General features: G+C 41.6%; 1 protein-coding gene across 4 annotated transcripts in view; it reads left to right on the forward strand.

Annotated features, from left to right (window-relative positions):
- LOC113158571 (mediator complex subunit 13L) overlaps positions 1-24231 on the forward strand; it is a 63570-nt gene extending 39339 nt beyond the window's left edge. Inside the window, exons 4-31 of one of the 4 annotated variants that reach the window (XM_026354557.1) lie at positions 983-1066; positions 9259-9404; positions 9879-10085; positions 10977-11141; positions 11441-11597; positions 11719-11814; positions 12000-12656; positions 12804-13017; positions 13727-13805; positions 13919-14040; positions 14202-14298; positions 14532-14746; positions 15683-15861; positions 16035-16963; positions 17244-17423; positions 17524-17753; positions 17883-18081; positions 18175-18463; positions 18557-18809; positions 18914-19102; positions 19199-19422; positions 19541-19683; positions 19938-20096; positions 20330-20494; positions 20869-21032; positions 21824-21988; positions 22249-22358; positions 22954-24231. In XM_026354557.1, the coding sequence (XP_026210342.1) occupies positions 983-1066; positions 9259-9404; positions 9879-10085; positions 10977-11141; positions 11441-11597; positions 11719-11814; positions 12000-12656; positions 12804-13017; positions 13727-13805; positions 13919-14040; positions 14202-14298; positions 14532-14746; positions 15683-15861; positions 16035-16963; positions 17244-17423; positions 17524-17753; positions 17883-18081; positions 18175-18463; positions 18557-18809; positions 18914-19102; positions 19199-19422; positions 19541-19683; positions 19938-20096; positions 20330-20494; positions 20869-21032; positions 21824-21988; positions 22249-22358; positions 22954-23086 (5950 nt within the window). In that variant the 3' untranslated portion in view covers positions 23087-24231. Of the gene's footprint in view, positions 1-982; positions 1067-9258; positions 9405-9878; positions 10086-10976; positions 11142-11440; positions 11598-11718; positions 11815-11999; positions 12657-12803; positions 13018-13726; positions 13806-13918; positions 14041-14201; positions 14299-14528; positions 14747-15682; positions 15862-16034; positions 16964-17243; positions 17424-17523; positions 17754-17882; positions 18082-18174; positions 18464-18556; positions 18810-18913; positions 19103-19198; positions 19423-19540; positions 19684-19937; positions 20097-20329; positions 20495-20868; positions 21033-21823; positions 21989-22248; positions 22359-22953 lie in introns of all 4 variants that reach the window. The other 3 variants (XM_026354556.1, XM_026354558.1, XM_026354559.1) reach the window with 3 other exon arrangements.
- Positions 24232-24564: the final 333 nt, after the last annotated feature.

A 24564-nucleotide genomic window follows, 5' to 3' on the forward strand; every position in this document is an offset into this window, starting at 1 on the left:
TTGGTTGTATCCTGTGACCTCAGCATCATCAATATTATATTGTATTTTGAGCTAGTGTTTATTCAACATCAAGGAATAACTGAATCTGAGGGCTTTAGTAGGATTAGCTTCATTTTATTTTGGAGTGACCGATTCAGAGAGGAAGAGATAGAGAGATGCCATGGTTGGAAAAGTAAACTGTTAATAGGTATGCACCAAAGATGGTAGAGCTGGAGGCTGAAAGCTTTGGCTAGCTGAGCCTGGCTGAGTGGAAAGCAGTCCATAAAACTGTTTTGTAATTCCTTGACCCGGGTCAGAGGATCCGGCAGGGAATTTACTGGCACCTGCACACAGAGAGAAGTCAAACTTCAGAGCGTGTTGAGTTTTGCCTGTGAAAGGAGGCTGAATTGAGGTGAAAAAGTGCATAGATGTCGGGATGGCCAAAATAGGGAGCGCTATGGCTGAACTGTTTGAGGTGATCAAATTTTGATCTGATAAAAGAGAAGACTTTTGAGAGTGTAAAGACGTAGAGTGTTTGCCACTTTGGGAAGCAGAAGATTACTTTTCCTTTTTCCTGTGCACTTGTCACAAACGCCACATCGCAGACTTTGCTCAGATGCAGCTGTGGGGCAGTCCCTGCTACAGTTTATAAGTAATAAGCAAAACCATAAAACAGTTCAGAGAGCCCGAGTTAGAGCCAATAAAATTCTGTTTTGCTCTTCTTGTGCCTTAATTTCGCTCTGGATAAAAAGAATTAAAAAAAAAAGTGATTTAACTTGGTTAAGTAAATAAAAACAGCATCAAACTGTTTCTCCTCATAAATGCTTTGAAAGTCGTAACAAGGACAGGAATTGATTTTATGGAAGCTGTCATTGAGAAACGAAATCCCATTCCGCACATAATGAGGGACAGAAAGACAAAGAGGAAGAGAGAGAGAGATGTTTAATGAACATTTTCTATTTCACCACATGATTTCTCTTTTTACTTCTCATCACTTGTGCAGATGTTTGATGGATAAAGGGTTTGTGCGGATTGGGAAGTGGTTCTTCAAGCCAAACGAACTGGAAGAAAAGTCTTTGGGCAACAGGTGAGAACATATACATTCAACATATACATATTACTGAGATAGTGTCACAGGATTTCTCCAGTATGTTTTGTATCCGTGTAGCTTTAAATGTATTAGACTTCTAGAAATGTACACCATGTGTGTGATTGTGTGTGTAGAAATGTGACTATCAGTATGAATGTGGTTCAGTCTCCTCTCCTTGATGTTGCAGCGTCTATAAGATCTATTAAAATCCACACTGTAGCACCCTGAATGGTGGTGAAGAGTGAGACCTGACCTGAGCTTTCACAGCTCTCTCTCTCTGGATGAGGGAGTGTGTGTGTGTGAGTGTGTGTCTGACACTGTAATTGTGTAGGTAATTGTGTAGGCATTGTGGGAGACAGACAGAGAGACGGAAACAGAGTAAAAAAGAAGAGTGGGTGTGATGACAGTAGCTCAACTTGTTGCTTTAGCCATTATAGTTGGCTCTCACAGCTCAGTCTGCCCACTGCAGCTTCCCCTGCTGGTAAGGATGCAACATTCCTTACATCTCTAACATAGCAACGCTCAAATGCTAAGTATTCAGAGAAATAGCTCCAAGGAAACCACTTAGCTGTCAAATGGCTCATTTTAGAAATCTGCTATTGCTTAGAGGCAGCAAACACAAAAATGATCAATTTACTTATATTTACTTTGCAGTTTTGAACCGGAGAGCTGTAAATTGCATTCTCACTCAAATGTGGTGCAAATTAAGTGACGCACAGGAAACTCGCGCTCTAGAAAGTTGCTGACACAAGTGCAGTCTGCTGTGATGTGCTGTAGCAAACTCCGATTTAACTGTACAGAGCAGGTGGAAGTCCCTCCGTGAGACATGCTGACATCTAGAGAGAGTGGATGTGTCAGTTGTTCTGCAAAGCCTGTATTGTTCTGAGAGATACTGTGACTCTCATGGAGAAATATACGAGACATAAAGTGGCACTTGAAGTTCGTGAACCCTTTAGATTTCTTTTTTTGTTTCTGCATAAATATAGGTGCTAAAACTCGATAAAGGGACCCCAAAAGAACAAATTAGGGGAAATAATCGATTTAATTTATTGTGGAACATTACTTTTTCACCTCATTGCCATGATTTCTTTATAATTTGCTTGTACAGATTTACACATTTGTACATTGTCTGTCTGATACTTGACTCTTTAGAAATGATTTTCTAACATCCAGTGAGCACTAAAAACTCTTCTTCGAAGGTCTTCAGAAATCTCCTTTGTTCATCCTGTGACACACTTCTACAAATCTGTATTGTGAAGATCAGAGTAGTGAAGACCCAGATTTCTCTTCTTTAAATAAATCAGGGCCTCCCAGACTGACATCTGATTGTCATCACATTAATGGAAACACCTAACTCTAGTTTCACCTGCGAATTAATTGACAATCCTACATGTTCATATACTTATATTAAAGATTAGGTCCTTTTCTGCAGTAAATAAGTGAATGACTGTATTTTTTCATTACATTTTTTTATCCTAAAAACACTAACTGAAGACAGAAAAGTGTTAATTCCACTTCAAGAGATTGAAAAAGAAAAGAGAGACACTTGCAGTGGCTGTTCTTGTAGCTGTAAACGCTTTATATTTTATATGTACACTAAATTTCTCACTAAATTCTAATGACCATTGTTGTTTTATTCCTTTTCTTTTCTTTATAATTAGCCTTTTGACAAGGCTATGACTTTAATCTGATGAGAATCAAGAGAAAAGAGCTGTTGAAAATATGACTAAATGTATCCAGCAGCACATTACAAGTTAACAAATGGAAGAAAAGCAGAGGACACAGGGACAAGATAGTTTTTAAGTTGAATTAGGAAGGTGTGAAGACTCTAGTCCCAGAGTTTCTGTGTATGTGTGTGCACATACATTGCATACATACAAACATCTGCTGAGTATAAAGCTTCTCCTTCCGAAATTGAAATGAGCGTTTGGGTGTGTGCAAAGATTTACATGTGTCTTTTCATGTAATTCCTCTTCATTTTGACAGCTCTGTATGAATATGTTGTCAGCCGGTACGCCCCCTGCTGAGCCAATCTTGACTCGTACTGTCTGTGAATTATTGAACATCCTGGAAGGAGAGACGGAGAGGGAGAAGGAGAGATATACTCTTGTGCTCACAGATTCAAACAAATACACATCTTATGTAGATGTCTGCGCTGGTTGTAATTTTTCGTGCGTGCACTCTGCAGCATATATCACATTGTGTAAGTGAACTACGACAATTTTCCTTTTCACATATCTCCACTTCCTCCTTCCAGCATACAGAGTCCTTAAATGCCCACACACGCCATCGCTTGTTTCCAGAATAGCAATGTTGCCTTACAGTTGACAGTGTGAGAACCCTTACAGATCCCTGCCCATCAGTGTTTTTATGCCACACACACTTACACTGACACCCTGCCTCAGCTGTAACCAGCTCTTTTGTCTCTTCTTCACTCCTACACTGTGCCTTTTATCCCCAACAGGGGGCGCTTTGGTGCTAGTATCCATGCCATGCCCCCTTATCCATGCCAACTCCTGCTCTTGGGGCTGCTGCCTTTGTCAGGCTTATCTGCTGTTTATCTCATGTGTGTCCCTGGGGCACAGCCAGGATTGGCACATCCAGGAGAAGATTCCCAAACCAACCCCCCTGCTTCCCCCCATCCAAGTCCAACACTCCCGCTCTCTTTGTGTCTGAATGGGAGGAAAGCTCTCTGGGTTGGTAACGGATTGCATCAGACACTGAGGGGAGTGAGCGAGAGAGAGAGTTACGGGGATACAGAGAGAGTGTGAGAGAGGAGGCATGAGGCACAAGAGAAAGAGAGGGAGGAGGCTCAGTGTGTGTGGTGGGGAGGCTGGGATCAGAGAAGGTAGGGGGTCCTAAATTAATCATCACTATAGACGGCTGAATGGATGTATTAGTCTGCGTCTCTCACTAGTTCACTCAATTCTATGCATGCCAAGAAGAGTAGACAGTATATTTGTAAATCTGTAGGTGCTTTTACTGGTCACACACTCATGCATAAATAATCATATTTTACTGTGTAACAGAGATGTCTTCTCATGAGATGTCATGTCAAACAAAAACAAGTAGCACTGCCTGTTTAAAGTAGTTTTTAAAAGTCTGACTGGGAGTCCTCTCCTCTCCTCTCCTCTCCTCTCCTCTCCTCTCCTCTCCTCTCCTCTCCTCTCCTCTCCTCTCCTCTCCTCTCCTCTCCTCCTGGTTGAATTAGGGGCCCGCTCAATGATTGGCTGCAAAGGTGACTGACAAGAAAAGTGCCCCTTTTAGTGACAGTTTGACTTGTACGCTGACAGACTAGACAGAGAGTGGTAAAGAAGTTGCTGCCTAAATGAATGGTGGACAGAGGGAAACCATTAAATTTGGAATATTCAATTAGGTTTTATTGTTTTCCCCTCTTTTCTCACTACTTCAGTCAGTAACACTATTAAAGAGAAGACGTCTTATTAATTGCTCCTCTCACTCTCTATTATTCTAACTACACGATTTTTTGGGAGACTTAATTACTTATGCAGGCTTATGCTACAACCTCAGGATGTTGAGCTTATTTTTAAAAAAATCTATCAGGGTATCCAGTGAAAGGAAGACATTTCTTTTAGAAATCCTTCTCCTACTTCATATTGTCGCCTACAACACTATACCATTTGCTGAAATCAGTGTGCGCTTATAATAAAATGGAGGGTGTTCCCAAAATTAACAGTTAGTTTAAGGGTTTCTGCAGAGAAATGGGAAGATAAAGCATCCTCAGATACAGGTTCACCTCAGAACAAATCTGTACATCTTGCCAATGTTTGCATCCAGAGCCGCTAATACTTACTATACTATGTGTAGTGTGAGCCATAAAAATATTAACATACCACAGGGGAAAGAGTGTATTTGAGGGCTAACACGTTGTTCTATGTGTGTATTAGGCCTCTCTAGAGGGCATAAAAGCAGAGAACATTAAACGGTGTCCTGCAGTTTTCTAATGTAACCAGGTAAAACCACAAAGAGTGAGCAAGCGCGAGGGAAGGAAGAGAAAAAACATACAGATCAATAGAGAGGACGGTGATACATCATAGCTACAGCCTACCAACACCCTCTTCCTCTTTTTAATTAGGACCACAGATATGAAGGTAAAAGCCTTGCATTGATGTTCACACTTTTAGTGACTTGTTTTTTTCCTGCAGTATTTGTGAGGGAATAGCTCCATGACAAAGTGTTCACAGTCATTCTCTGCGATTTTTCGGGACTAACAATAAATCTAATTTCAGGTGCAGCTGACACAGATTTTTCTGTGCCTTGTGTGTCCATAGAAAAGGCATGAGCGTGCACACTCTGTGTCCTTGAGTGTGGCACCTTTTCATTGAAAATTCTTATACTTAGTTGGAGCAGTATTTGAGCACAAACATTGTGATAGCAACACTGGCTAAAGCCACCCACTGGGGGCCACTGAATAATACATCAAGCTGACTGCATCCCCCTTATGCTTGTGTTAATACTGGGGTGCGTGTGTGTGTGTGCGCGCGCAGGATACACACACCTGCATAAGCCTGAGCATATTATCCATGTTTGTTAGGGTTTGTTTGTATGGGATAAATATGCAGTATTGTGCAAGTGCAGTGGAGGGACGTTTGGAGCATGTGTATACATGCTGCTCACAAGAGCTTACAAGAGGGTAAACATCCTCTACATCCGTCCACATACACCAGAGGGGTGTCGACATTCTTCTGTTTCCAAGAGATGTGTCCAGATTGTGTAGGAAGGTTTACACCACTAGAGGGTTAAAGGGAATAGTAGAGGAAAGTGATAGCCAACAGACGATTTCAGGTTCAGATTCATTGTTCAGATTTAAGTGTTAGAAAATAACTGGAGTTGATATCGAAACACAGTTTAGCTTTTGGATGCCTGACAATAGAAATCGAAGCTTTCTGTGTGTCTCTCACACAGTTGTTCTTCAGTTTATTGCTTTCTATCTCCTTTAATCTAATCTTTATCTTTCTCCCCCCCCCTGGGGTAGACATGCATACAACCCAACAACCAGGATAACAATTGTTATGTTGTGTGGATTTGATTGTACACACAGATGCGACTGTGTCAAGGCTGTGATGCATGTCGGACATTAACCAGCTCCCCTGCTGTCTGGCTGGCTGGTAGCGTTGTGATGGGATTGAAAAGACACATCTTGTCACATCAACACAACACAGCCTATTTTTGGGTAGCGTTATTGTATCTATTCTTTGTCTATGTGTAAATGTATATGTTAGATCATTTCTTCAGTTTAATTGAATTAATGCTTTTAACTGTGTACTACTATATAAGCCTAGGCACATACCCTACTGTAAGTTAAATGACACACTTACACATGGTGCATGTGATGCGTCTGTGTGTTCTCCGCTCCACATTCCCTGATTGATTACACCATAAAATTGTGCTCAGTAGCCACCCATTAAAACTCATGATCTCATCGATATGTGTGCAGCCATTCCAGGACGTGGCACTGAATTATTCACCTCCTCCTCTTTCTCTCACGCTCATTTTGTTCTCAGTCCTTATTTTATACTGTATCTTTCATTCCTTGTCCTCCTAATTTCCTCTTCCCCGTTCTGTTTTTTCTTTTTGTCTCGGTCATATTCCTGCCCTTCCGTAATTTTTGTACCTCTAGTGCTCACTTTGTCTCCATTGCTGTCGTTCTTTCTTCTTTCTTCCTCTCACGTCTTTTTCTCAGCCACCCCCCCACTCTGCCCTTCCTTCTCTCCTCTCTACTACTGTCAGCCCTGAGGCAACTCTCAGCCATCACTCTGCTTCATTTATTAATACCTGTACTCATACAGCCCAACACACACAGCCGCCTCACATCTCTGTCCACTGTTCTCACACACATGCACATGCTCGCTCTTGCCGACTGCACAAATGTCCCCGAGGATGCGAGGAGCCCAGTGTGTCCACACTCTCACACCCGCTTACTGTGCAGGAAAATGCCCTTTGTAAAAGGACAGGGAGCATCAATCTCCCAGCTGCATCAGCCTACAGTTTGATGCTCTTTTGGTAGCTCTGCTTTCCCCCGACTCACATTTAATTGCACTTTATTGCTGTTATAATACTGTAGATCTACGTTTTTTTATTGTTGCCCATTAGTTATTGCTTAGACTGATTACTTGCTTCTGTTATCCACTTTGTTTACCCAACTAAACTTCCCCTCTCTATACAATATTAAAAGACTTAAATCATTTTAATCAGCTGCCTTTGTTTTATAACACTATACACGTATCAAAGATTTAAATTAATTTATAGTCCTGAGGTGGACAGGTTATCATCAGCACAGTCAGTTCAGCAAAATATTAAGGAATCCAGCATCTAATTCTGCTGGATCACACTCATTTAAAAACAGAGACAGACAGAGATAACGATACAGAGAGAATAATTTCTAACAGCGATTCCCTGCTGTTCGGCCAGGCTTGAGGTTTTATGAGTAGTCTTAAGGGAGTCCTTTTTTGTGTGTGTGTGTGTGCATCCCTTCTGATCACTACACACATCTCATAAACATATAAAATGACAACATAAACAGAGTTATCAACACAAGAGGGAAATAAATTCTAATGGATGCTTCATTTCCAATCTTATTTAATCTGTGCAATGATGTTAGGACAGAAAATGTAAAAGTGAAAAGCAGAAAATCAATCAGTCAATCAGCCAGCCAGGCAGTTAAACAAATTAAATGCTACCCTGATGCTGGGTCTATCCATAAAGGTTTATTTCTTTATAAAGAATCAAATGCAGTTAGATGATATAAGTGGCATGTGCTATTATATAAGCAATAGATACCTAAATGTAAATTGTGGTTGTTTGTGCACATGTAGCTGGACTAGTGCTCTTGACTTGCAGCTGTTCCCCTGAACTTCCACATGCAGCTATATATAGCTCTTCATATGGTGTAATTATGCGCTGAGGACAAGGTTGGAGGACAGTGACACTGAAAGCATTTTGACTCATGTAGACATGAGAATTGTGGTGGCTATATACTGAGGCTGTGCATGCGTTTGTGTGCCTGTTTGTCGCAGGCTTGTGCATTGACATGCATGTGCTTTAGCTCTGTTCCCCCTCCTGTGATTGTGCAGACCTGTGTTCAGTCCACCTGCTGTTATGAGGTTTTTTTTTTTTTTCCTTTCAGGAATGTTTATGAACCTGATAACATGGCATTTTCTCTCTTTGGGTGCCTTCAGCACCATCTGGAGGTCGTCACAGTTAATGTCACAAGCTACTGAGCTCCCGAACGACTGTGTTTAGTTCTGCCCATGAGTAACTGTGGAACTGGCCATTTTATTGAATTTGATGATCCATTACGGCTCAAATAGAGGTCCAGCTCCCTCAGGGCAAAGGAGATATTGCATAGGCAGCAGGGTAATCACAAGGAGATTACAGTACCTGCTGACTATATTGTCAGTCTGATACACAGTATATATAAACCAAGGCGGTAAAGAGGTTTATTAAAAATATACATCAGTGAAGGCGTCTTGGTAGTTAATGATGTCCAGCCCACCCACTGGTATATAGATTGCAATTACTTGTCTGTGATTAGAAAAAGAGCAGTGCATGATGAACTATCCCTGGGCAGTGTAATAAAGAGAACATTGCATATGTACACATGTAGTCACCACGATCAGTCATAAGCAAATGAGGATTTATACCTGCAATAAGGGGCCTACGTGGGAAAGGATGAAGATGATCAATGTAGGTAGAGCTCTGCAAGGCTTGTGCAAAGACACATTCTGAGTTGTTTGCTAAATTGCTGTTTGGAGAAATGGACTCATCATCTGTCATGGTGCTGCCAGTAAAGGCTGCCATATTCATGATTTACTTTTCAGCAGATGTGATTTAGAGGTTTCTTTAATATCCAGTTTAGCATAATTAACTGTAATTTTATTTCAGCTTAAATCTCAGTTTAATAACATTAACAGTTGTGTAGGTTAATTCACTTGCAATTAAAATGGACAAAGAGAACAGAGTTGTTTTTGTCAACAGTCTCATTGCCATTAATTAGTTTCTTATGTTGTGTACAAGTTAAAGCTGAGAGTGAACATTTTGTTCATATTTTTCTACAATCTGCTTAGCGTGCACACACACGAGATCTGCTCCACTACATCACTGAGCTGCACGCTGTATTTCTGCCTCTGGTCTCATGATCTAAACCTTTACTGTCTTCTGTCCCCCAGTGAACACCTATCATGTTCCTTCTCCTTCTTCCTGCATGGGGAGAGCAACGTGTGCACGAGCGTGGAGATCGCCCAGCACCAGCCTGCATACCACATCACAGAACACCACATCCGCCTCGCACAGACCTCCATCACACCAATACAAGGTAACACCACAAACCTATTGTTGTCTTTTATGGCTTATGTGCACAGAAAAAAAAAGTGTGTAATATATATATCTGCAGTAGTAGAGTTTGTAATCAGACATATCAGTATAATAAATGCTGTTGTATTTGATCAAGTTGGAGCTGATTTTAGTTTCTAGAAAGTTATAATAGTTCATTGTATCAGCATGTATAGTATATTTATCATTTGAATTATTAACCCTCCAAACTAATATAGTAGAAGTATAAAATGATAAAAGCTTTTCTTTTATTCATAATTAGCCAAAACAATCAAAGTATTACAGGAAATGAATTATTATGGGCAACATTTGCTGTCTCCACCTTTCAGCCATTATATATGTATGTATGTATCTCTGCTGTAATAAAATACAGTAACTGTAATTAAATCACTTTAAGTCAGTACTTAGAATGCATTTCATATCTTCCCACCTTCTGATCTGCTTTATCTGTCTACAGTAATCCTGAGTCCATATGGTCTGAGCGGTACTCTGACGGGTCAGGCCTACAAGATGAGTGACCCAGCAGCACGGAAGCTGATGGAGGAGTGGAGCTACTTTTACCCCATGGTACTTAAGCAGAGAGAAGGGAGTGGAGAGAAGGAAAAAGAAGAAACAAGCCAGACTTCTGATCGTAACAGTCACGTGGCAGCGGAGGTCATCGTAGGTATGGAAAGAGCGTTTGGTGGATTTACTGTGTGGAAAGTGAGAAATGCATATGTAGCAGCAGCAGAATTTACTGCTTTATAGAAATAATCTAGCATAGCCAATATTTGCTGTGTAGACATTTGCTGTATGTCATATAATCACATGGTAGTACATAAAGTAATGCTGCAGATCTCTGAGCATCGAGCAATGAGAACACATTAGACCCCAGTGATGTTACTCTACTAAAGCAAACAGCAAGGGATCAACATCACATTGATTATGTCTGATCTCCTTGTAGACTCCCAGGCAGTTGCAGTCTGAACTGCAGCATAAGTGGATGGGGTGCTATTGAAGTGTACTTTGGCTGCAATGATCCTCACAGCTTCTTAACACATCTCGGAGTGGAAAGGGGGAAATGACTGGAAGGGAGTAGAAGAGAGCACAGCAAAGATAGGGAAGACAAGGTCACAGCTCTAGGGAGTTACTCTAACAACTTTGTCTAATCAGTCTGATCCCACAGCGTAGGTTTGACCTGATTATAATCAGAACTCTTAGAGATACCAGTGGCTTTTACAAGGAAAGCCTGTCTAGTCTTAGCCTGAAATTATGGCAAAGAAGTGAATGTTAAGGGATTTAAGATTATATGTTTTATAGGAGCAGTGAGTGAGAAGTGTGTGATTTCAGATGTGCAAATACTGTAGAGTTACTGTGCTTGTGGTCAGTCATCAGTGATGTTTGTTTTGGCACAATAATTCTTATGTGGGTGTCGTGTGAGAAAGAAAATAACTTGCAGTTGTTTTATCTGACTCCTACAAATTGAGCAAGCTGTTTTAACAAGCTATGGAGTTACAGAAGCAGCCATCCCCTAGATTCATTACAGCCAATAATGTCCCTCTTTTCTTCTTCCTAGGTGGAGTAAGAATGACCTACCCAGCTGCTTTTGTGCTAATTGCCCAGGGGGACCTACCAGTGGAGCAGCCTCCACCTGTTCCTGCAGCTCAGGGCCTTAACAGGGAGCCGAACCACTGCAGTGTGCCTCTCACACCGCCAACGTCACCAGAGCAGCCCTGCTCAGGTAACAAATACTCACACAGACACCTTTTTAGGTGCACACATACAGTACGGAACATACGTATCCCATTACATATACACTGATCAACCACAACATAATATCCTCCTGGTGGTGAAGATATTGTTGAACTATTGTTTGTTTGTTTGTTTATGATTCCTGGAAAACAGTTGTTCTCCCAGAGAAATGTTTGGTAATATGTCACCTATGCAGCTATAATTCATCAATGCTTGGTGGATGAGAGAAAAAGGAGTAAAAAGTCATGGCTGAAATACAGCTAAATTGTTTTCCCTTTATCTTTTCAGCGGACAGTGGTTTTGTGACCTCCGTCTCCAGTGTTCCCACTTTAGACAGCAGCATGGGTGTCACCACCATCAGCCCAAAGCATTCTGGGAAGAAGCTCACCTGTCAAGTGGTCCATCAGGCTTGGAAAGAGTGCCATCTCAGCCATCCTCAACACATGTACACTTAACTTTTGCTGAGTTTGTTTTATCTGTTTAGCATGATTACTGTTGAAGCGTAGTGATGCAGCTGAGCTGGTGCCCTCATGTTTTTTTTTTTGTTTTTTTTTTGTTCCCTACAGATCGGCTGACGTGACGCCTAAGAAGGAAGTGCCAAATGGAGTTACCACGTGGGACTTCAACGATCTGGGAGCGAGAGCGCCCTGCAGCTGCTCCAGGTACCACAGAGCTGAAACCAGGCTATTCAGCTTCAGCATATGCATCACAATAATTATAAAATATATGTCTTATCTTTAAAACATGCAGGTGTTGCATGTGCTATATTAACTTATTTTTATTTTATTTTTTTAATGAGGCTAAAGCTTATTTTTTTAAATGTTGGCTTTGTTTGAATTTGTTGCAGGTTGAAGCAGCAGAAGCTTAATTTGACCATTACATCTACTGCCAACCCCCAGACTAGTGCCAACCCTGCTCAGTCTTCTGGTCCATCATTATACCCTTCCTCTGTGCCCAAACACAAAACCAGTGACAAGACAGAAAAGACTGACAAACAGTCCAAGAAGCCAGCCATGATCGCCTTCCATCACCGTCTGTCTGTCACACAGGAGACCCCTTTGGAACAGGACTCAACAGGGGGGGCTCAGCTTGGGAGTCTTGTAGCGCTGGAGCCATCCTTGGAGCCTCTGGCTGCTCTGCCAAACTGCAAATATCCCAAACCCCTCTCCAATGGCAGGAAAGCCCCTGAGTCCATTCTTCATTCACCAATGTCTCCACTCCCGCCCACACTCAGCCCACACCCGCGGGTGCAGGAGCCAGAGGTTCTTGATGGGCCTGTGGATATGCCTGTCTGTCCAGATGGGGCCTCAGGGTTGGGGGTTATTACAAGTGAAACAGCTGTGTATACGGCTCTGTTGAGGCAGAGAGAGAATGGGACCGGCTGGTGGAGAGGCTTCAGGACTCCCAGGACTGATAAGACTGATCTCAGACCTCCTGAACTCCCCACTGAGAAAATTGAGGAAGTAAAAACAGAGACAGCCGCCGAGGGAGCCACATTGAAGAGGTAGGAGAGAAACACAATGCCAGGGTCTTGCAGCAACATTAGGCCTTAGGTAGTTCTGGTGCTATTATGTACAACATGGAGAGAGTGTATAGAACTACTACTACTACATCTCATCAGGGATTGCATTTGTCTCTTTGTCTCCTCTAGACTATACACACAGACTCAGAAGAGGTTTAAAATCTCTGAGGAGAGGCTGAGAGACCACACTGACACCTTGGGCCTGTTCCAGCAGCCAGGTGTGGAGACGCTGCGGGAGCCTGGGGATGATCCCTACGACTTTAAGGAAGGAGACATTGAGTATACTTTCTCCTCTTCCAAGAGATTAAAGGGCCAAGGGCGAGAATCCATCAAGAAGGCTAAGGTACGCCGAGAAAACCAGAGATCACGTGATCAACTGTTTCTGTTTTCCAGCCTGCAGTGGTAGCGGTTGATTGATTCTCATCAGTGTCTATGTAATGTAATGTGAGCTAATGCTAAAATAATGGTACATTAAGTAATTAAAGGGCCACATACTGTATATTCAGGCCTTAGTCAAAGATGTATAAATGTAAAATAATTTCTTCGTCTTAATGTGTTAACATATCTGTTTGCTAATAAGTTCAAATGACAAGATTATTTCTGCTGCCCCCAAGTGGCTAAAATACTGCAGGTTTAAATGCAAATTTTAATTCAACACATTCAAAGAATTTTATGTTAAAAAGCTCAACAGATGTTTACTTCATCTTGATTACAGAGCAGATAAAGATGGTTCCTGCAAGACAGAGGGTAAAATGTGTGGGAATGTGAGAGCAGACGGGTGTCAGTGGTTGAATTTTGCAGCAATGTTTTAGCCAAAAGTATAAAACATAAAACTCACACTCTATCATACAAAAATTAACAGCAGGCCTAGAGAGGATGGAGACAAAGTGAAAGTGCACAGGACCTACACATGCTACACTTTTATTAGAAACAAATAGTTAACTGTAACAGGCCCCACAAACCTGAACACCATACAGGGGTTAAAAGAGACGTTCTTGACTTTTTATTATTACACTGAGAACATTCTTGTTCTGTTCTAATTCATTCTCTAGGGAGAAGAAATCACCAGCAATGGCACCCTACCTGACGGGAAAGATGCTATGTCAATTTTTAACTCCGCTCCAAAATCAGGTGGGGTGTCACAGTCACATCCATGTTTTACAGTAGAAATCAACATTTCACAGCTCAGTAGTTCATGAATACCTCTGAGCAGTTGGTCTGAAGTTGTTTGTGCGTTGTTTCAGATGAGTCGGGTCAGGATGACGGAGCTGCCAAAGCCAATCCTTCTCTGACCAGAGAAAAAGACCTGGTGGTCAATATCTCTGATCTAGACAACATATTTGATGAAGACGAAGAAGAGTTGGGGGTACTACGTTCTTCTATATTTTCTCTTTTGCATGATCTGTTGAAAACATTCTTTTAAGTTAAGTCAGTATGTCTTGTGCTTCAGTCCTCTAAAATACAAAGTAACACAAAAATAGTGTTACATGAAACCGACCTGCTAATCTTCTGTGTAATAATTTGTAGACTGTTTACCCCAACCAGCACTCAACAAAACAGCCAGTGTCATCTGAAGATCGCCCTATGGGGAAAGAAGGGAGAGTTGCAGTACCTTATCCATCAAGTGAGTCACTTTGATGATTTAGTTCTGAATTGTTGATTAAATGTATTTAAAGAGTGTAAATGTATTTCATGTGTACCTAGTGCATTTGTTATATTTTATGTGTGTCAGAATAAATTTTTGGGTACTGCAGTAATAATGTGTTGAAGATATTACACCTCTGTAAACTATGATTTTTAGATCTGAACTACGTTTTCCTCTTCGTCTCTTTATCATTTTTTGTCTTCTTTCAGCAGTAGCAGACCTCCAACGGATGTTTCCCACCCCACCTTCTCTAGAGCAGCACCCGGCTTTCTCTCCCATCATGACATATCGTGACACCCCAAGCCAAGAGCCCCCAGCACCCAGTGGAGCAGCTGACCATCTGCCACCGTTTGCATCAACTCAGCTTGCTGAATACAGGATGGAGATGGAGGAGAGCATGGCCAGTCCCAGGCAGGACGACATCAAGGTCAGGAAACAGTATGAAAAAAATACCTGCAGCATTTTTAGCTTTGTACATTATGTTTAAAATGCAAACTGAGAAAAATACACTTACTACGGTATATGACAGCAGGTTAACTGTAATTACCTCATTTACATATTTCACAAATTACTTGAAATTCTGTTATCGAGAGAAAGTTGGTGCAAGCACTTGACTACAGACTGGCAGCAGGTCAGGCTCACATAATGTTGGCAGTAAGACATCTGTACTAAGTGCAGGGTCTGTGAGCAGGGAAAATGTAATTATAGTGAAATTAACTATGAGGTGCATCAGCTTGTTAACACACAAGTTAGCACAACTCAATATGTGAAACAAACAAACAAGATTGAAAGGTTTAGTTTAACATATGATTAGATTTGATCCATACAAATTAATGTCAACTCAGTGTTTGCTGCAATTGTAATGCATTTTCATTGTACTATACTGCAGCCTCTATTAATAAGGCCTGGTTTGCAATCAACATGTATTCACTGCTAATTGTTGTGGGAATATCACCTAGCAAATGAGAGTAGTGAGAAGAGTTTTGCTAGGCTTCTTTAAAATAACAGGATTTAATGCCTTCATTGTGATTGGCTTATAGTACGCTACAGTGGGCCCAGAATAAACAAAAGTAGCTTATTAAGCTCATTCGTATTTGCCATTGCATTATTTAATTATAACACTGTAGTGTATTTTTTGTCAAATCCACATATATTGCTGGCAATAAGAAAAATATAGAATCTATATATAATTCAAATCATATAAATGCCCCATAGATCTTGACATGTGCATCTAACCTAACGCATCACTGACACTTATAGAATCAAAAAGGGATTTCTATGGGGATCTAATAACATGGTCAGTGCATGTTTGTTAACTATTTGACATCTTGGAGTCTAACTAATAATTTTCCTCTCTATCCAGCCACAGATAGGCTCCTCTATGTTTGCTCCACTATCCTGCCTGCCCAGCCAGACTCCATCACCACTCAAGATCCCTGAACAATGTTTCTACCGTCCATCCTGGGCTCTTCTGCCCAAAATGGAACATTTCCCCACAGTCATGCATCCCCAGAATACCTCTTTCATTAGGGATGGATACACGTGAGTACTCAGCTCCTCTTAGTCTCACTGTAGAGTCCTCTAAGGATGATTTAAATTATTTACTCTGTTTTGGTGTAAGGATCAGCTTGAGCTTTTAAGAGATTTCACCCACACAGTCAAAATAATCTTGTTCATTTTACTGAATATATGTGTTTTTTTTTGTTTTCTTTCAGAAACATCCCCAGTGTCAACACCCTCACAGACCAGGAGTATTGCCAAATGAGTGCGACCTCTGCCTCTGTGAGCACCACTGTTGGGATCCTCCCATCTCCTGCCACTCCCCGCTTCTCTGTGCCAACTCCACGAACCCCTCGTACACCCCGGGGTATTAATGCTGCAAGCTCTGGGCAGGGTTCGGTGAAACAAGATGGTACTGAGCTCAGTTCACCTATCTCCACGCCCTCCACCAGTCTGCCTCTAAGCTCTGTAGAGCCCCTAGCTCGGCCGGGACCCTCCCTGCCTGAGGCCCACAGCCTGTACGCTGTCCTCCTACTCTCAGACTCCGTTCTCAATGTCTTCAAGGATCGCAACTTTGACAGCTGCTGTATCTGTGCCTGCAATATGAATGTCAAGGGGGCAGATGTAGGGGTTTATATCCCTGATTCCACCTGTGAAGATCAGTACCGCTGTATGTGTGGCTTCAGTGCCATTGTGAACAGGCGTCTGGCCCATGGCACAGGCCTCTTCCTGGAAGATGAGCTAGATATTTATGGCCGGACTTCTGAAGTAGGGCGGGCGGCCGAGAGGAGGCTGGCTCTTTGCAGACGGGACCCAACTATGGGAGATCCCAAGGCAAAGAAACCACAAGATGCAGCCCCCGCCACACCGCCAGTCATGATTCTTTTTCAGGAGCAGTGCTCCCAGCCCATTTCATCTCTGGCATCACTCCATCTCCCCCTGAGCTGCTCCTGCCATGGCCGCAAGGGGGCACTGCTCCAAAGCTGGATGTCTGAAAAACAGTGGGCAGATGGGAGTGATGCCTGCTTGGAGTGTTACAATGCCTTGGAACAAGGGCTGCAGTATGTGGATAACCCCACAGGAGGGAAAGTTGATGCAGCTGTTGTAAGAAGTACAGCTCTTCACTCCTGGCCTCACACTAACGGTAAGCATGATTTGGCTGCTAAAGAAGGCATTTGAAAAATAACTAGTTGGAATAACAGTGTGTCATAAACTTACTTGATATATAGTGAAGATTTTAGATGCAAATTCATATCTGCCTATGTGTTATCTAAACTATGTATGAATGTGTTTGTCTGTTTATTTGTTTCTTTTGTATATATTTGTATATTTATCTTTTGTGTATATAGAATGTTAACATGTGTGTATCTGTTCTTGTACCCTTTTTGTGTACGTGCATTTGTGCATGTGTCTGTACTCCACAGTGGTGGACATGAGCGCACTGTCGTCCCAGGACATGGTTCGTATGCTGCTGTCTCTGCAGCCTTTCCTGCAGGACGCAATCCAGAAGAAGAGAACAGGGCGGACATGGGAAAACATCCAGCATGTTCAGGGTCCACTCACCTGGCAGCAGTTCCATAAGATGGCTGGGAGAGGCTCATATGGTGTGTCAAAGCATTATGTTTTTTTTTATGCAGAAAACATCCTCTTTTTACTGTCTGTTTCCTGTAATACTAAGAAAGTCTGTGTTTCTATTTGTCTAAGGTTCGGAGGAGTCACCCGAGCCCCTGCCCATTCCTACAGTGTTAGTGGGCTATGACCGTGAGAGGGACTTCTATGCATTGTCCCCTTTGGCATTACCTTTTTGGGAGAAGTTATTGTTGGAGCCCTATGGAGGGCAGCGAGATGTGGCGTATGTGGTGCTGTGCCCCAATAGCACTTCCCTGCTGGCTGCATCTCGGGCTTTCTTCCTCGAGCTTAGTGCCGTTTACGAGGTAGGAGATTTGATTCTGAATGAGATAAAGAGTTAGTATAGGTAGAATTTCAACACGTTTGGATCAACATTTTAATGGCATGTATGTTTTTAATGAGAGAATGAATAGTAATTATGACTCCATTTGCAGACATGCCGCCTTGGGAAGCACCGTCCGCTGGCCAAAGTTTCGAGAGATGGTTTCGTCCCTGTGGGTGAAGAAGTGGAGCCAGAAAAGCTGGATGAGCTTGATGTGGAACAGTGGATGACTGGACCCTGGGCTGGACAGCAGCACACTGACAACCTCAACAAACTGAAACTATACACTTATGCCTGCAAGATGCAGCTAGGTAAGAATAGATAAAATAATTTAATATAATCTCCTTTGTATTCCATTATCACTGTTTGGACAATACAAGAATTTTCTTCTTCGTTTCATTTAGGTCCCCAGTTGTCAGCCCTGCCTCTGGACAGCAGTCTTTTGCTGCCTCCCAAAGTCCAGCCCCCCGTAGACAACACATCCTCTGCTCAGCCTTCGTCTTCTGGGACTCCTCAGCCACGGGTCCCTGACGGTGAACAAGGTCCAGGTGCTGTCAGTTCAGCAAATACTCCAACCTCGACTGGAGCAACCTCAGGACAGATGGGGGAGACAAACCAAGGAGGATCCAGCGAATCTAAAGGGCCCTGCAGTGCCACACCACCAGCCAACACACCAGCAGAAAATTCTGAACTGTAAGACCTAAATTGTTGAAGAAGTTACCCCATCTGAAATGTAGAACACATTTGAACCAGTACACTACAACTTCTTGTCTTGCTCTTTTTCAGCACTGCTGAGCAGCTTAGAATCGGCATCCCTACTGTGGCCGACTCAGTGGATAGCCATGCCAACCCACCAGCTATTGTTATTTACATTGTGGATGCATTTCTTAGCTCAAGTGGAGCGAGAAATGAAGGTGGAGAGGAAGAAGAGGGTGATGAGGTAGAGGCAGGTAGCGTTTGGCTATTGGGGCTTCTTCGCTGCTACACGGAGATGCTACAGACTTTGCCTGAGACGATGAGACCGGCACTGGTCCTACAGGTAAAACAAACATTTAGCTTTACACTAGACATAATTTACATTCACAACTATCACTCTTATGATCATCATGGTCTTTGCTAAACTCTTGTCTTTCTCCTGCTAAGGTGGTGCCATGCCAGTATCTTCTCCAGCCAGCCAGTGGGGAGAGCCATTTGTACATGCAGCACCTGCGCTCCCTAGCCTTCTCTTGTTACTCCCAATGCAGACGTCTGCTACCCCAGCAAACACACATAAAGTCCCTGACTGGCTTTGGACCAGTGTCCACTATCAACTGTGTCCTTAAGAGTCCAGAGGTTAGTATGACAATGTAAAAAATGTAATAATAAAAAAATGCAATGTAAACTTCAGTCTTATTAGAAATCCTCTTCTTTCTCTGTGTCTCCTTTCAGCATCCTAGCCCACTGCAGCTGTACTCTCCCCCATTCATCCTTGGTCCGACCCGTCCCAAGCAGCCAGAACCAGGAGAGATATGGGCAGAGCCCCTTCCCAAATACAATGTGCTCTTTGTAGGATACTGTCTATCTCATGATCAGCGCTGGATCTTAGTGTCGTGCACTGACCAGCAAGGGGAACTTCTGGAAACCTGCATTATCAACATTGATGTACCAAACAGGTGAGAACTGTCTTTCTATTACTTTTTATGACTTAAGACTTTGTGGTCTTAAGTCTAGACGGAGTCGTCATTTTCATTTGTTCTACCGTGACACTGTGCAAACTTTTCTTCACTTCAGAGCACGACGTCCTAAGGTTTCAGCCAGGAAGATGGGATTACAGAAGCTGTGGGAGTGGTGTATTGGCATCATCCAGATGACCTCAATGCCATGGAGGATAGTGATTGGCCGATTAGGCAGATTGGGACATGGGGAGCTCAAAGGTGACTGAAAGAATTAACAACACACAATTACATACAATTACATACACATACAATACACACATATACAAACACATACATGGAACACAAACACATGCAAAACGTTTTGTCTTGTCCAAGAAAGAGATTAAACTAACTGGGGAATAAGTTAGTACAAAAACAGTTAAATACATTAAATATGTCTCCCTGTTTTACTTTAAAAACACCTTTAACTTGCTTTCTCTCTCGTTCATACGTCTGTCTTTGACTCCAAACAGACTGGAGCTCACTCCTCGGGGAGCATTCCCTTCATTCGATAGGGCGCCAGCTGAAGGAAGCTTGTCGTATGTGTGGAATTTCAGCTGCTGACTCTCCCACTATCCTCAGCGCATGCTTGGTAGCCATGGAGCCACAGGGCTCATTGGTAATCATGCCAGGTTTGTAGTTTGTTCACTTCATGTGTCAAACTGTTAGAGCATGCCAGAAATATAATGATAGATATGACAGCGATGATGTTTATTGTGACAACAGTGTTGAACGCTACAGTCTACCAGAGTTAATTAGTTAGTTACCTTTACACTACCAAAAGATCAAGCAACAGTATTATAATTGAGTAACACTGAGGTATTAATTATTACGTCACCAATGCTGTGTTGCTCTATGTGTCCAGATGCGGTCACCATGGGCTCGGTGTTTGGTCGCAGCACTGCTTTGAACCTGCAGACCTCGCAGCTTAACACACCTCAGGATGCTTCCTGTACACACATCTTAGTCTTCCCAACCTCTGCCACCACCCAGCTCGAACCCAGCTCCTACCCTACGGAGGACAATAATGGTAACATCGTTCAGGAAAACTATGCTATAGCTACAAGATTACTAGACCATGAGTGTGTTCTGCTTGTTTTCCAACCATCCTTGCATTTAGAACTTCTGATTGGCTGAAAACACTGGATCCAGGTAATCAACAGTGTGTAGGGAAGGGATATTTGGAAAACAAGCAGGACAGGCACCCTTAAAGACCAGAGTTGGCCACCCCTGCTTTAGCTTGTGTAAATGTGGTTTTGATATATTAATTTGTAGTCAACATAAACATTGTGTGGAAATATTAATTCTGTTAATGAGAAGTTAGCACAAACTGAAAATCATTTTCATTGTTGATTACCAAAGTTTCCATCCAGTGAACTCTGTTCTCCCCGTTTCATCCTTCAGATGACATGTTTGATCTGCCTTTTCCTGATGAACTGGAGAATGACATTGGTCATGACATGATGCTCATCACAGGGAACCTCCACCCTTCCCCCAACACTTCTCCTGTGCCCTCACCTGGCTCTCCATCCGGGATGGGAATGGGATCACATTTCCAGCATACCAGGGTACTTTATATGTGGGGAAAAAAACATGAACACATTGGTAGTAGGATGGTAGAGTGTTTAGGTGGAACTACAATTCAGCGCATACCTCCACTGTTTCAGATTCAATTAGTTTTCTTACTTTAAGCATGGGAGTTGCCAGTTCACACTTTATAATTGCGAAAGTGATCAAAAGAATAGTATAATAGATGCATAACAATTTGTCTCTGAGGCACAGAAAAAGAGCCACGTCGACAACCTATATTACACCACCTTTTCAGTACTGACTACAAGAGTACTGACACAAAATGGCAACAGATCAGTTAAAGTAAAACTACTCTGTTTCTGCTGTTATAGGTTGAATTCATTCATGTTTGCTCAGTGGTCTTTGTATATAATTTCCTAAATGACCTGCATGAAAAAATGCATATATTTATGTTTAATTTTAAAAACTTCTAGCAGGAAAGTGTTGCTAAATATATACACTATACTTTACAGTATCCTATACTGTGGTTTGTTTTTCAATGATTGCACAATATTACCTAACAAAGTAAAACCCTACTTAATAATCAATTAATAGTTTTCAATATGACCATGCAGTATTGTTTCATTTTCTAACCTGTTTTTCTTCTTTTCTTGCATTACCATAAACATGATATGTTTAAGGGACCGGCAACACGCTCCTGCCAGTGCCCATGCTCAGTAATATAGGTTTTAGATGGATGAATAAATGATATGGGCCATGACCCAAGATTTGTAAGAATAAACTGTGAAGGTTGTAATTAATTTCTGGCACTTCTTGTGTGTGTGTTTAGAGCCAGGGAGAACGCTTACTGTCTAGGGACAATCCACCAGAGGAGCTGAAGCAGCAGCCACTGGCTCTGGGCTACTACGTCTCCACTGCACAGGCAAATGGACTTCCTCACTGGTTCTGGGCCTCATGCCCACAGGCTGAGAGCCAGTGTCCACTTTTCCTCAAGGTACTTAAGACATCATGTGTGTATGTGAGAGAGAGAGAGAAAGAGAGAGAGAGAGAGAGAGAGAGAGAAAATGCCAGTTAAGATTATTTGATTTGAGAGCTAGAGAAACATGCAAAGATGAAAGGAGATTGTGATACATATTGTATATCGATTAGATCACAAAATCATGTAGAAAGGTTTAGTATGTGATAAGACATTAAAAAGGCATATGGCCATTTACTGACCTGTCTGACATTGTTCCTTTTGCTTCTTTACATCAGGCCTCTCTCCACCACCACATCTCCATAGCCCAGTCTGATGAGCTGGTGTCTGACAAAACTAAGAGAGCCCCTCACCCCTTAGACTCAAAGACCACCTCTGATGTGCTCAGGTAAATAGATAACACATGTTGTACTTTGAGATTTCTTTATCATCTATTGTTGGACACTGCTTGTGAAAGTGGATACAGAAGCCTGAGTACAAAAGTGTAAATCGTTCTTCAGAGTCTGCGGCTTGTTGAAGTAGCCAAGAGGCTACATGTTAACATTTAATTTTAACATCTGATCTTAATAAGTAAATGTTTCAATTCCATTATAGAGCATTACTTATACTATACATTTGCAAAATTTAGCATTAGTCTTATCCTTCAAAAGACAAATCAAAATTTGTATTGTATTTTTCTTGATTACAATACTATGTAATTAAAATGGATATATTCAGATAAAAATAAAACAAAACATTTTTCAAATGCCATTATGAGCTACAGCATTATGATCAATACCAAAACAAAAGTAATCAATACTGAGAATGTAAAAGACTATTATGATTAAGGAAATCAAAGTAGACTAAATGGAGAAACATTTAAAAAATAAATGACTTAAATGTTTTAATTCTAATTTATGACTTATTCTGTATATTAATTATATTGTAAAAAGTCTGAATTTCTTACTAAGGATCACTAATACAACTTGATTTTCTAAACACAGGTTTGTATTGGAGCAGTACAACGCCCTTTCCTGGCTGACATGTACCCCTGCCACCCAGGACCGCCAGTCCTGCCTGCCCGTCCACCTTGCTGTTCTGATCCAAATGTACAATGCCATCCTGAACATGCTTTAGGTGTTTGAGACTTCAAGGACAAGTCTAAGGGACTGACGGTTACCTTCATTTCCTCTGTGCCTACACTTCCTCCTTCTGGGCACCAGAGAGCAGCAGAGCCTTTCTGTTGTTTCAGGTAGACATGGTTTCACAGGGCAAGGCAGACTCTCACAGACCTGGAATGTAATGAATAAGAAGAGTGAAACGCTCTGAACAGTGACTTTGGTATAACCGCGACATCGTGCAAACTCAGAACAGTTTGCACCTTTGAAACTGGCCCAGTTTCTGCTACGGTGCTTTCTGAGGGGGGAACAAGGAGGATCTGTCAAACTATGCCCATTTTACTGACATATCATTAACTTTCTCCTTATCAGAACAGCATGATGTCCCACATGTGTGGCATTTGAAGCATCTGCGATTGACATTTACAAGGAAGCTCTGTATGACTCTCATCACATCCTCGCCTGTGAAAAGAGACATCAGTGCAGGGTCACATATCTCCACAAAACTATTATACAACCAGCAAAACAGCATGACAACACAAACATGTGGCTTTGTTACACCAGTGATGTTTTTACATTTTTTGTATAGAACCGCACTGTTGAGCTTCTTGGGACTTGCTGTGGGATGATGAATCTTTTACCTTTACTCTGAAAGGGGTCCTCATTTATTCCAAAGGGGGAGCATTTGATAATGGCACTTTTTCCTCACCTTCCAAAGTGTTGTAGATATGAACACAGTGGAAAATATTTGACCAGTTATGACAGAAGTGTTGTTTATAATGTATGACACACATTTGCAAAGAATTGAGACTTATTTTTTAATATTTAAAACAAGAAAATTAGAAATTAAACAAGGCCTTGTTTTCCCAATTGACTGTTAATTGTCTTGGGATCTGAAATAAAATTTGTCATTTTAATGCAATTGTAAAGATGCCATATTTATACAAATTATATCATGTCATAGAATTTGATATATATGTATATACATAAATATATATTACCTCTTCCAAGCAGGCACTTAATGAGGATGTGGATGAACACAACCATCTCTTTAGAAGTGGACACAGTATGAACATTATTCAAAGATGATGCATTTGAGTTATTCTGTCTTTTTTTTCTGAACATTTTACCTTTTTAATTTAATGAGTTTAATTTAAACTAATTGATGCAGGAGATACAGTATACTGTATATTTATAAATCGTTCCTCCTCTGTTAAAAAACTTGAAATAGGCAATAGCAGACCATGGTATTTGAACATTGCAAGGTTATTAAATATTTAAGAATGATGCTGTATTTCATTGGCTCTCCTACAATAAGTGATGTCAAGCAAACCATTAGAAAGCCTGCCTCTTCAGCTTCAATCAGTCTGCTCTTTGTTAGATTCCTAGCATGTTTGTATATACACTTTTCAGCTGTGTCTTTTTGGAATTTCTTAAAGCTGTACATTTCTTGCTGGTTGGTTTACTTTCAAGTGATTCATATCAAAGTATTTTTTT

This window comes from Anabas testudineus, chromosome 12 (assembly GCF_900324465.2).
Source record: "Anabas testudineus chromosome 12, fAnaTes1.2, whole genome shotgun sequence".
NCBI classification, from domain to species: Eukaryota; Metazoa; Chordata; class Actinopteri; order Anabantiformes; family Anabantidae; genus Anabas; species Anabas testudineus.